The 13,573-nt window shown below is 41.4% G+C and overlaps 1 protein-coding gene across 2 annotated transcripts; it reads right to left on the bottom strand.

Annotated features, from left to right (window-relative positions):
- Positions 1–111: 111 nt before the first annotated feature.
- On the bottom strand, positions 112–13,558 carry NUP54 (nucleoporin 54). Of its 2 annotated transcripts, XM_048940930.1 has the most exons (13): positions 12,681–13,558; positions 12,133–12,294; positions 9,835–9,918; positions 9,556–9,705; positions 8,646–8,875; positions 5,597–5,784; positions 4,829–5,025; positions 3,700–3,754; positions 3,284–3,377; positions 2,650–2,757; positions 2,187–2,306; positions 1,879–1,989; positions 112–1,557 (listed from the first exon to the last, which is right to left on the bottom strand). In XM_048940930.1, exons 1-13 carry the CDS (start codon positions 12,859–12,861, stop codon positions 1,429–1,431), a joined length of 1,809 nt encoding a protein of 602 aa, XP_048796887.1. In that variant the 5' UTR covers positions 12,862–13,558; the 3' UTR covers positions 112–1,428. The 2 variants fall into 2 exon arrangements, with proteins under 2 accessions (XP_048796887.1, XP_048796888.1); XM_048940931.1 differs by lacking the exon at positions 12,133–12,294.
- Between the last annotated feature and the right edge of the window lie 15 nt (positions 13,559–13,573).

Raw genomic sequence — 13,573 nt, 5'->3', positions numbered from 1 at the left:
TGCCTTGTTCAAAGCTGTTCATCATGCCTTCTCTAGATTTTCAGTTCTACTATAAACAGTACTATTTCTGTGACAACATCTATTTCTCCCATTGTTCCTTTGCTTCAGTAAGATATATCTACTAAAATACGCAGTGGAGCAATGCATAGAAAAAATAAACTACCATCATCTCATATTTACTGAACAGTCTTTCCCACACGCTCTTAAATCTGCCAAGGGTACCCTTTTGATACTAACTACTCAGCTAAAGCAATGCTGCTTTATGCTTGAGGTTGTTCAGTTCTGAAGCATGATGCAACTGCAGCTTAAAAACCAACGGGGGAGCATTTAAATTTTTAAATAAAGTGTAAAGGAAACACAAACTCTCTTTCTCTCATACCTGCAGCAGAATCATTCTAGCAGGGGTGCTGTGGCCTTGGTAATCAACTTCTTGGGCTAATGAACAAAATTCTATTTCTAAGGTGAGTTCTAAATGTGCTGTACAACCTTCTCCTTCAGGGAATTAGGTATTTTTGTTTCAGTTATTTTCTGTGGCTTGAGGCAACTTGAGGACAGAAAAGGTGGTTCTCCAGTGCCTCTAGTACCACTCTGCAGTACTTGGTACCAGGTAGGATCTAAGGGTATTGGATTTTAGTTTGGGGACTGAAGCTGTTAAGGAGTGCTGTGGCATCAAACTGAATAGCTTGTTACGTGCAGTGCCTAGAGGAAGTGAAATGCATTAACTTGGATTTGCTGGAAGCTTCACAGCTTTACTGACATAGCTGAAAAGGAGCCAACGTCATGCACACTTATTACAAAGTCAGACTGAATTTATTATTTTCCAGAAATTCAAAATAAAAAAAAAAGCAGAAGACAATATCTAGACACTGTTTTTAGCTGAGGGGCAGAAAAGCACTGTAAAATTCACATATGTAAACAGTCCAAAGGAAGGGCATACCCTGGAAATGCCCCAAAGAACTACCAGCATTACAAAGACCAACATAGTTCAGACATTTCTGTAAAGATTTAGATTAGCTCTTTACATAACATTACTCAGCTGTTTTGACAAAAACATGGAAGCAGCTAAGCTTCCACAAACCAAGTCACAAGTGGAACAAGTCCCTCAGCACTGCATTTCTAAGACAACTCTGCTGTAATTAAAGAAAAAAAAATGTACAATAGTACATATTGTTTTATAGTAAAACAGTATCTGAACAGATTCAGTTTTCTTTCTTTCTTTAAAGCGTATACAGCTTTACAAAATATAAACCTTCCAAAGGTCAAATTCAAAAGCTTAGAAGAGGCTTTGCAAATTCTAAAAAAAATAACAGCCAATACACCATTGCTCCTGAAAGATGCACATTTTATTTTACCTCACCAGTTTTGGCCTTGGAAGGTGAATGATAAACTCAAATAACATTCCACGTGAGCCCAGCAGAATCCTGCTCGTCAACTGAAGAAACCTCCTCTCATGGGAATGCTCTCATTCAACTCATGTTCTATCAGTTTGATGTCCTCCAAGTCATCTTTTATAATGCTAATTAGGTGACTCAGGCCTTCTTGCTGCTGCTTCAGATGCTGCAGGTAGTTTAAAAACCAGTGTGAGTGTTGTTTAACTTCACAGATTTTAAGTCAGATTTCTCAAAGTAGTCATATCTAGAAGCCTTAGCACATCAAAAAACATAGCAAATTACTTTGTAAAGAAGAAAAAACAACACTTTCAGCACTAACAGCTTAATTCTAGCTTTATATGACCTTGAAGCATTGCAGTTGAAAACAGGAAAAAGGAGTTTACCATCAAACAGCCACAAAATTCTTAATACATCTCCCAAATTATTGCCTCGCTGGCATAAATTAGGAAATGGAAAGTATCTCAGCAGTCAACCAGGTAATACATACTTGCTTTATTTCTCTTAAGAGGTCTGAATCTATGTAATAACGCTCTTCAGCCCTCACTGCTCCAAAGTGGTTTTGCATCCTGATTTGGGACATGAGCTCATTCAGTCTGCCCTATGAAAAGAGAAGAGAGAGACTTAAACTAAATGCTACTTATTTATATAGAATCATAGAATCCTTAGAGTTGGAAGGAATCTTTAAACGTCCGTTACATCTGTCAGAGCACATGCATGGTTTGGAAAACTTTACACGTAGAGGAAAAGAACAGGGTCATCGGTCAAGTTCCGGACAAAAATCTTTCAACTACTCACTCTGAACTGTGTTGGCGCGTTAAGTTCACACTGAATTATATCTAACTGTACACGAAGCTGTTCTTCATCTGCCTGAATGGCATAGCCACTTTTCCTTTGGATCTCTTGTTTTATTAACACCTGCAAAAGAAGCCTTTGAGGTTTGTTACAGAATATTTTGCTCATCTCTTTCCCTACCAGCCCACCCCTCTCTCTTTCTGTTCTTCCACCGGTAACTCGCTCATAAGATTTATTCTGTCATTCCTTCTGCTGCTTTAAGACTTCACAGTAGTCCCACAGCTTCTGAATAAGCTTTCCCTGACAGCTCTGCACGTTAATTCCATTTACAGGAGGACAGAATTTCATTTTCAATATCGGCCGTGCACATGACTGCACAGGTCATCTGGGACCCCATCCCCTGTTGGTTTGCTTTCTGACACCTAACTGGTTGTCAGAATGAGTCACTTAACAATGCCCGTGTTACCTGTAACGTTCTGTGAGAAAGAGCCATCAGTTTCCTTTTGTATTGTGCAATTTTTGCCATAGTTGTAGTCTGGTTTTTCTGCAACTCACTGATATCTTCTGATATTATCTGCAGAGGATACAAATTACTTTGAAGTTGTATAAGTTTATGAAAACAGACCACAGTAGTCCTAATTTGAAACCAGCTTGAAAATAGTACTCAGTTCAGCAACTGAAGGTCCTTGCAAAAGATGCTTTCAATAAGTTTTTTCTTTCAATAAGTTTTTTGCTGGGCCGCTGCTGTTTGTTTTCATCTGCAAGTGGGATTTCCAGAAGGCATGAAAAATATGGCTATCCAAATTAAAAGTCTGAGTCAATGCAACTTAATTCAGCCATTTTGAAAAATCCAAGTTTGATTTAGCCTATAACAACACTGTAAACTTGAGCCTGAAAAACCAAAACCCAAAACGTACTTTTGGCCAAAGAATATAATTAAGTAATATATTATGGAATAGTGAGGTGAAAAAAAAGAAGTCACCACAATCCAATGCATGTTGTTCTACCTTCAGTTTTTTTTAGCATACAGAAGAAATGCTCATTTTATAACAAATCCTTCAGCAGTAGCAAGTAATCATGATAACATTAAGACAACTTACATCTAAGCGAGTTTGATGCTGTTTGGTCATCTGATCTTGGACCTTCAATCTTCTCAACAATTCCTTGAAACCCACCATGGGCACAGGAATAAGCCTGTAAGTAAGTAAGTATTTAATACAAACGTGTTGTAAGAAATAATTAATGATTACAAGTGATCTTGGCTGTTGATAAATTAAGATTTAAAAAAAAAAAGCAAGAGAAAGTTCTTCATCCTGACTCCTCTTTAAGCACCTGAATGAGTAAAGGAACTAGGGCAGCCATTTCTAGTTAACTTCATTTCTTCAAATTATATCAGCATTGGACAAAGTTGTCCTATAAGGGGTTTCTTACCAGTTACTGGAAGACTACTACACTATATTCTGCTTTTCTCCCCTCTTCCTAGGTACTTTTATAATAGTCAGACTATCAGACTTACTTGTCAGGATCAGGATTATCAACTTTGGCTTGCTCCCAAATAATAGGATCAACACCTAAAAATAAATAAATAAATAAAATTATCTGACTAGATAATGTAAAAAATGTATCTTACAGCTGTTAAACAGGTAAAACATTAGGAAACACACAAACCCCAAGAAGTATGCTTAATGACAGTTGTACAAACTAAGGTTAATCAAACAAGGGTAGCTCTTAAAATCTTGGTCCTGGGCTGGGTGCCAAAAGACACGCTCCTGCTGGCCTTAAAGGGCAGGGAAGCAACGATCAACAATTGATCCAAACAGACAGTCATGCTTAAACAAGAAAAATTCCTTATTATTTCTGTAAACAAAGACTAACAAACTGTGCCCAACCACCATCCTTATGACACATCTCCAATGGTGAAGACCATCTTGCAACACAGTGCCCCCTTCCTTAGCGCTGCTGCTCATCCCCACCTGCAGCTTGGCTGTTCTGCCCAAGTACTTGCAATCCAGGTGTAACAACTGCTGTGTTTCAACACTGGTCCTAGCAAACACACTACACAGAACCTGTTACGTACCATGCACTGCTTTCCCTACCCACCAGAGGGAGTTCACTGCAAGTGCCACACATAACATTTCATTGATATGGAGCATATACTAAGATTATCTTGAGCAGCAAGCTAAAATACTCATTTACTATCTGTAGCCATGTGACATACAGATATGGGCTAAGAGACACCACCTTCACCACTCAAAAAAAGAAAGCCAACAACCGAGGAAGAAAAAAAAAAAAAAGGACATGATTATTCTGACATACAGCTTTTTAAAACAAACAACAGCACAAAACAACTTCCATCAGACAAGTCAAAGTAAGTGATAATGGCCAAAATCACATATAGTCTGTGGCTGTGTGGCATACCACTGAAAAATTAAGCTTTTGCACAGCTGCTTTAGCAGACTAGGTTGCTCTTCAGCAGCTAAGCTAGCTTGTAATTAGAACAGGTCAGCACACCAGAATGCCTTCAAAACACCTGCAGCTTTTTTAAACGGTGTTTTCCAGTGGGCTGACACCCGCATTTTTCCCAGAGAACCAATAAGCCCCTGGCAGAGGCCTGACCGTGCCCTGAGGAGCCCCCGACCACATACCAGCAGGGGGGTTTTGAAGGAGCTGTTTGACTTGGGCTGGGGAGAGCTCTGTTCTGGCCATGGAGAAGCTGACCCCCAGCTGCTGCAGGGAAGATTTTATGTTGGCTTGTTCAAAGTGGGCATAGAGGGTGGTTGCTGGAACTCTCCTTGAAGTGCCATTGGGTGAACGCTCAACAACATAAATGATCACTTCTGTCCTGAGCAAGACAAACACATACTGTGAGACAAAGAAACAGCATAGAGAGGCTAACTGAATAGAGAACAAACCTGAATTGAAGTTTGCTTTTCCATGTTGATGGTTAACTTTAGCTAACTGAGATATCAAGTCGAAATAAATCTAGGGTTTAACACAGCGCAGCAGAAAATAGCCTACAGGCACTGTAAATAGTCTACAAAATATGGTACCCCCAGTTTTAACAGCCATACTACACAGTGACACTAGTACTGCATTAAGAATAATGCAATAGTAATGAAACGGTAGCAAAGTAACAAGCAGAAATATCAGCGTCATCTGAAAAGCTTATTTCCTCAACTGAGCTGAGGGTTCTCAACTGTGCACTCCAGAAAAAACAAGCTGCATACATAAGAAAGATAAATGGGCTTAATGCCTGAAGTAAAACAAGATGCAGTGAGACCAAGTTAAAGAGATCTAAAAATTACTAAGAGTGGAAGATAGAACCACTATCGCTTGGCACTCAGATTAGGTGCCATCCCTTTTTATAACGTGCAACCCGAAGAAAAAAATCAAGCTGTGTCAAGTTCACATACTGGTCATCTGGCATCGTTTTAACACCTTCTACATTGACAGTAAGGGTCTGGTTTCCTCCAAGAATTTTGTGTAGTGATTCCACAAGCTGCTGCTGCTGGCTTCGAATATCTACTTCTTTTCTGTTGAAGACCAAGACCACAAGGCCATCTTCATCTTTGTTGTTGGGCATTAAACTGTAACCCACAGCCTGCAAATGAACAGACAAACAAACAAAAATACATTACTCAGCAGAACACATCATGTGGCATGAAGGGGAGAGACTAAGTCAAGATGAACCCCTCAATTGGTTCCAAATGCAAGTCACAACATATTTACATATGCAAAGGCATAACATCAATCTCCCTATGAAAGTATCCTCACGAGGCCACTGGTAGAGTATCTTTCAGAAAAGAAAAAACAAAAACCAGAATTTTCAAGAAAAAAGTTTCTAAGCGTCCATTCCTCATTTTCAGTAAACCAGAACTATGCACTGGGAGATGGCAGCTTCAAGAAAATTCACTAGAGAATTCTAAAACAGCTTTACATTTCCAGATGTCTAAATAAAAAATAGTTACTGACATGCCTAATTGAAAGCCAGCCACAAATCTTCATGGCTTTCTTAACATTTCTAATCCTGTTGACCCAGTTTGCCTGGCAGTATAAGTCAAAACAAAAAGATGAAATATTCCTGTTAACTAATACACGCACCAAGTAAGGTTTTTGGGCAAGAATTTAGGATAGCCAGTTTTCCTTACTTTGTTAATTGTCATTTGTTAATTTGCACACTTGCTTGTAAAATTTAACAATATCTTTATCCTGTGATAAAGCTGTGGTAAGGTTAGATGTTTTAGTCCAACATCACAGTCTAATAGCAGAATCCTTTCTGCTATCTGTGTTAAGTACTGATGCAGTCTCCCCAATAAAAAAAAAAATAAAACACTGTTGGCTCCAAAATTAACTCCTCACACTTGTATGGAAGACCTAAGCTGATAACTCATTGTAAAGCACAACTCATTATAAAGGGATAGGTGTGTTTCATTTCATCTTGCCTCAGAATCACTGCACCAACCTACTGTCAGTGACATACTGTGACAAAGGCTGCTTTTTAAGGCCTCATCAGTGCATGTGGATGACCTGTGTCTTTCCCAACGTGCAAGTCAAGCTGAAGAGAGAAACAAGCGGGGGATGTGTGCCAAAGCCTGGTCTCTGTTTGCAGAGGGTTGTTTCCCATAAGGGTGAGCCTTGCAGAACTTGGCTGGGCTGTTGTGGCAGGGAGCACAATAGCCACAGCTAAGGAACAATTCAGAACAATAGGGACAAAAACTCATGTTTTTAAAGAAGGGACCTCCATGTTACTGGAGCTACATTTGTCCCTGATGTAAGCCCTTTATTTCTTCTGCTACCTCAAAAGAGAAACATACCATCACCTACTTTAAAAAACAAACAAACAAACAAACAAAAAAAGCATCCGTTTCATTTCCTTAGTTCTGAACAAAGCCAGCCTGTGGGAAAAGACTCAACAACACAAGAAAGACTAAAGCCCATTATACACCAAGGTAAAGTACTAAGCAGTACCATGTTTTACTAGCAAACTAGTACTAAGACCACATATACACCACTCCTCCAACAGGTCTGTCTAAAAAAAAAATAATAATAAAGATCCCTTTTCAGGATTTCTCTACAAAATTAAATATTTTCAGGCTGGCACGGTTGTTTTGTTTTGCTTTGTTTTTTTTCTTTGTCATGGCTGTTCACATGACAAGCTTTATACCATACCTTAAAAGCACACTTTTCTTGGTTAGAAGTAGTTCTTATTTGTTCCAAAACAGGAATTATGCACAAATGAACTCCTCAGCACCCATGGAGCCCTTCCAGCAACATTTCATTCCTGTCAGATGCCCAGTGTGTACAGAGGTGTTAAGCCAAAGGAGCTTTGCTCCAAGGCCTATACTAACAACTTAACTACTTTTTTGTAGGCAGCTGCCACGGCCAGCAGACAACTGATTTCTCAGCATTTCACATAAGGCATGGGAGTTCACGATGGCAGTGCCAATTCTCACATCACAAGAGTAAATGCAGTATGTGGCATTCCATGTCTAACCTGAAATGAGAACTTCCTTACTTTAGAAAACAGAACTCCAAGATTACCAGTTTGGTATCACATAATTTATACTCTGCTGTTCTTTGAAAACTCATAAAGCTTTAAAGCTGCTTTAGGTGATGACTTCCAAGAAAGTAGGCTTTCATGTGCTCCATCATCGAAATGCTCAAGATAACAGCTAAAAAGAAACCAATGCATGAGAAACCAAATGGTTGTTAGGCATACACTGAGCTGACACAAATATTTTATTAAAATGTCACAATATGAACACCAAAACTGACCATTAACCTACACTCAGGTTAGAAAGTTTGCCCTTCAATGGATCGCCTTGGGAAAAGAGAGAATCACCATGCCTGGCCTGACCCAAATCCACAAGTCCAAAGCTTAGCAAGAAAGCTTAGCAAGAAAGTCAGCAGGCACAAGATTTGTGGAGGATCAAGATATGCAGGCTAGTATATTTAAGGCTGATATACAAAGCTGATACATTTAAGACAGTGTGCACTGACCAGGCTCTTAGTTGGTTTTAATAAAGGAGACAAAAACCCCAAACACCCTGGAGTTCCTGTTCCAGATACTGAAAGATGTGAAGATCATTTTTAATAGTTTCTGTAATACTGTAACCTAAACAAATGCATGTTAAAGTTAATTCCTGGAGATCTGATCCACACACACTAATCTAAGTGCTGTCATAGAAGAGGTAAGTTTCATAAACACTGAATGTTTCATGAGCCACATATGCACTTCCTATCTAGAATCTCAGCAATATCTGGACTTTTAGCATCTGTACACCTTCAGACCTCTTTATATCAATACATGCATCAGCAGTGCAAAAATTATCCGGAAAAATGCTTTCATATTACTCTTTGCAGAAATAAAATTAATTTGATATTTGTGAGCTATTCAGACAAGGAATCAGCCAGCAGAGTAATCACTTCAGAACCATTTGTGAGCAGGTGAAAAACTCATACCTTAAATCTGCAAAATGGGTTTTCCTGTGTGAACTCCACTGGAGCGATGTTATTACTGAAGTACCCCTTGCCCGTTCCCCAGAAGGCCTGCAGCTGGTTCCATTTTGCCAAGATGGCATCTCTCTCATCTCCCAAGAGTGTCGGAGCTGAGAGAGCACTGGCAGTATTGATGAGCTGGTTTGACTGGGCAGGTGTCTGAGCAGGCTGGCTGAACAAACCGCCTCCTAATGCTGCATGGGACGGAGAAACAAATGAACTCCTTCACCAACAAAGACGGGCGTGCTTGTTAATACATGCTGTCTGTGTATCATTGGCACTACTTCTTTTCATATTTTCAGAATTAAAATAAACACACAATAAGCATAAATTAGTGGCAGTGCTTTATGCAAGCACCTTTTTACACCCAATCTTCATCAGTAAAAGAAGTTCCTGTCGGCTGAGTTAAGAGACTTGCTCTTTCGTATTTAAATAACACAAATACATTCACACGTATACATGATCTGGTACCCTGAATGTCTTAATGCAAAAGGTAGCTTTGCTGTTATAAATTCAGCAGGCTCAGAGCTTGCAGTCATTCATAATCCAACTTGTTTAAATTGAACAGTTTCCCTCCTCCTTCTAACAAGGCCATGGCTGCTTGACATCATTTCTGAACCCACTCTCTCCCACCACTAACTCTAAGTGGCAAATACTGTCACCAGAAATTTGTCTAAGCTCATTCAAGAAAAGGGCAAGGGCTGAAAACGTAGGTATTTCAAAAGACAGATCTCTGAGAAGCCTCCATTCAGCTTAAGCTCAAGTGTAACAGGCTCCCTTTATGGAACACTTCAGTCTTACCACTCAAGCTCCAGTTGCCCTCTAAGTCTTTCTTTGGCAGCCAAAGCATAAATGAATAGAAGGCTGTACTTACAGGTCTGCTGCTGCTGCTGCTGCTGCTGCTGGGTACCGAAGCCTCCAAAGCCTAACCCAGTTCCCAACCCAGTACCCAAGCCAGTACCAGTTCCTGTCCCAAAACTAGTACCAAATCCAAAGCCTTTGTTCTGGGAAGCACCAAACAGTCCTGGGAAAATAAGCAAAGAATTATTGAGAACAGGATAAAAATCCACGTGAGCTGCAAAACATTAATTATTATGAAGGGCTAATGCTACACTTCATTCTAAAGCGAATACTTTCAGATTTGTGCTCTTACCGCTGGTGCCTGTGTTGGTGGGAGCAGAAAAACTAAATGCTGGCGCTGCAGTGGTAGTGGTTGTCCCAAATCCTCCAAATGCACCTAATGAACAAAGTTTGCAGGTAAGGCAGGCTGTGTGCTGAGTGGCAGCTGTGCACAAGATGACAAGTAACTGCATACTTCAATGGGTGTTATGAGATGCAGACAGATGCTTTATGTGTTATTTTACAAGCATGTGGTTTTTTGGACACTGACCATGGGGACCAAGTCCATTATCCAAGGGAATGGGAAATAACACAAACCAGAAAGCCAATACATCCACGGTATGTCAAGAATGCAAACAGAAAAGCAGCAGTAACAAATGCCCTGTTACTTGTGGCAGACGCAACTTGCAATAATTTTTCTTAGAGTGGTTGGAATTCCTAAAAATGAATATTGTGGCTAAGCATTTAATAAGCAATCATGTTTCATGAGCTTTTTTGACATTCATAAAATCCTAGGAGCAAAAAGAAAAGCAGCTGAAGTCTGAGACCAGGGTGCACACAATCACTGCACCCACACAAAAATGCTGCCAGAGCAATGATTTCTTTCTCACACAAGTAAAATTATGAAATGTCTTTTTTCCCCAAGGCTGCTTTTCCCATCATCTGAAAGTTTCCCCATCAACCCTCACTTTGAGGTTCAACTGTCATCCAGAGAAGAACACACTAAACTTGTTGGCTTCCCACAGGTTTTCAAGAAAACCAGCTTCTGGCTAGCAGGAGGAAACCCAAGCACAGGCCCAAGCCCCACCATGCCTCCCAAAACCTTTGCATTTGTCCTTCTGACCACGCCATCTCTTTGCACTCTCTTTGCTGCAGTGGTGCTAACACACCATCTGACCCAATGTGCAGCATGTGAACATCTGAATAGCCCCATGTTTCAAATCCTCTGTGTTTCTGACAGATTTTACATATGTTCAAATGGAGATAGACAGTTCAGTACATACAATGCATCAAAACAAAGCAACGCTGCCAGTGCTTATTCACATGTCCATAGCAAAAAAAGAAGTCAGTTTAGACCTACTGCACTTACCGTCTTGTACATACATACAAAATAATGAGCTCAAATCAAAGCTGACATGCAGCCACATTTTCTTTTAATTTAGCAAACAACACAACTAATTACAAGAGCTGCTCCCCGAAACTTTCAGGTTTCAGTCCTATCAGCAAGTGAGCAACCCTAGCAGGAATACCATCAGATGACACAATTTTTAGATAGATTCCTATTCACAGCAATTCAGCATCCTTTCTTAGAGAAGGACCTAGAAGTGCAAACTACTAAACTAAATAATGTATCCAAATTCTCTTGGATTAGTTTCAATTCAGCTCAAGAAATAGTCCAGTAGCACTCATACCAAATTAAAAACCAAACCAGATCCCCTGAACTCACAAAACAGGTAGGAGTATTCTAACACAGGGAGTGACGATGCTGTGGAATGAATATAACTCCTATACGAGCAGCGGCAACGAGAACCAAGGGATAATTCTATATGGGAAAAAGCATGAAAAATCCATGCAGTTGAATGCGTTTGTTTTTTTTTTTTTACAGAATGGAAAAGACATAACTTGAAATTTATCAGCTGGTCACTCGGAATTGATGAGCCTACATGGGGACACAAAGGGTTTTCTCAACAAGCAGTCAGTGCGCACCATGCTGGACAAAACCCTCCCAGAGAATCACTTTGCAGGGACGTGCACCACATCAAGAGGCAGAACAGATTTAGGAATGAACACAACAGTGAGGGCCGTTCATTTTTATGCTGATCGTATAAAATTTGTTTCTCCACAGAAACAACTGAAGTGCAGCACATTCACGGTAACCAACAGAAGGCCGATGAGGAGACATGGAGAGAATGAAAACCATGACTGCAGCAGTCCAAGAATCTTACGTGAGGAAACAAGGCATTAGGGATCAGCCCTGCAATAGTTCTGATGGCCCAGACTTAAAGGCAGAACCAATGTTTCAGTTCTGCTGTGTGAGCAAAACTCAATTTTGGACTGGGTAAGGTTAGCAGGGTACCACGATTCATCTCCAGTTCATGTCTAATCAGGCATGCAGCCATTTTTCCTTAACAGCTATTTCTGGAGAATTTAGTAGGAAAAAAAATCCCTTACAATTATATGGCTCTACAACTTATTTCACTCCCAGAGCTTTTAAACCTCCAGTCTTCACAGGATATGAAGAAAGTTCAATACAGATTCTGAGTCACAAACGCAATTCTTGGACCTCTGCTATTAACATTTATTACAGAACACGTATTTGTGCAATATCTACCTGCACTTGCCAGACTGTTACCAAAATTGAATGGTGGAGTTGAGGTAGTAGAAACACCGAAATTCCCAATATTAAAATTCACTGCGGGATTAGCAGCTAATCCGAAACCCCCAAAATTAAACCCACCGGCGGTGGAGTTTGTGGTTTCAAGCCCACCAAATCCTGACAAGCATGAAGCAGAAAGAGAGCAAGGCAGCGTTAGTTCTGGGAGAAAGGCAGGTTCAGAAGTAACAGCTGACATACTGTTTTGGCATCAGAGACGAGGCAGGCTGGTTAATAACGAGAGTAAGGTATTAACTGGCACCAAGCGCGAATTACTAAGCACCTAAAAGCAAGGTTTAAGCCCGTTCTCCCCAAGTTACTAGTGGGATGGCGTTCCGAGCCGCAGGGCACGGGAAGCCCAGGGACGCCCAGCAGCACGCCGACGGGACTCGCTCCAGCCGCACTCACAGCCGCGGCTCCGGCGGCCCTTCACGGCTTCTCCTCCACCGCCTCTCCCTCAGCGGACGCCGCGCCCCTCCGTTCCCACCCGGAGGCCCCGCACTCACCGCTGGGGTTGGAGGCCCCGGCGCCCGCCGCCGCCCCGAAGTTGAAGGCCATGAGGGGGCCGCAGCGGCGGGAGGCGTGCCCGCAGCCTTTACCGCCGCGAACAAACCGGCGGCGCTTCCGGTCCCAGCCCCACAGCCCTTCCGGCTGTTGCGGGACGCCGGGCCCCGTCCGCGCCGTCATGCGCCGCCAGGCGGCCCGGAGGTACTACTGCGGGCCGGGGGGCGGAGGGAGGCTGCCGTCGCGGCCCCTCTTGCTGGGGGCGTTTCGCTAGCTGAAGCGCTAACGTTCTCTTAGAACTTTCTCGAAGCTCGGAGATGACTTCGCTGGCAGCGAGCACGCTTACTAATGCGGTTCGTACTAACGGCAAGCATCGTCAGCCGTTCCAGTTGGAACCAAACTTGAACAAGGCACCAGCGAGGCAAAAAAAAGCCAACAGAGCAAACCAATGGAGAAAAACAAACAAAATAAATCCCACAATACTTCTAAATACTTTTAAACTTCTATTTAGAAGAAAATGATAAATTTTAAAACATGTTTCATTATCTAGATCTAATTGAAGTGCACCTCAATTAGAATACTCCATCAGGAGAAAAAAATCCCACTTTTGTGACTTTTTAAAAGCAAGCTTCCACTTGGCAAGTAAAAAACACGTAGAGCTTTTCCAGGCCCCACACGTAGCTCAGTCTGGAGGTTTTTAACTCGAACAACAGATGTCACTGACAAACCGACACACACAGAAAGCACAGTGCTGGTAGCTGTGATACCACCAGTGAGAAAAAGCACACCACTGACGTACCTTCCACCATCACAGTGCATGTTTGGTTTGTTTTCTCTTTTAAGTTGAAGGGAAAAGAACCCCCCAAACTTCAAGGATACCCCCTAAAGGCAATGG

This window comes from Lagopus muta, chromosome 4 (genome assembly GCF_023343835.1).
Source record: "Lagopus muta isolate bLagMut1 chromosome 4, bLagMut1 primary, whole genome shotgun sequence".
NCBI classification, from domain to species: Eukaryota; Metazoa; Chordata; class Aves; order Galliformes; family Phasianidae; genus Lagopus; species Lagopus muta.
The sequence above is the reverse complement of the archived record's forward strand: the minus strand, read 5'-3'. Positions and strand labels throughout refer to the sequence as shown.

Excerpts from the sequence above, each read along its gene's own strand:
- NUP54 (XM_048940930.1), bottom strand. The coding sequence starts at position 12,861 with ATGACGGCGCGGACGGGGCCCGGCGTCCCGCAACAGCCGGAAGGGCTG. Across the intron at positions 5,785-8,645 it reads ACCCATTTTGCAGATTTAAG|GCTGTGGGTTACAGTTTAAT; the intron begins GTATGAGTTTTT and ends GTTCATTTGCAG. Across the intron at positions 1,558-1,878 it reads TCTTAAGAGAAATAAAGCAA|CATCTGAAGCAGCAGCAAGA; the intron begins GTATGTATTACC and ends AACTACCTGCAG.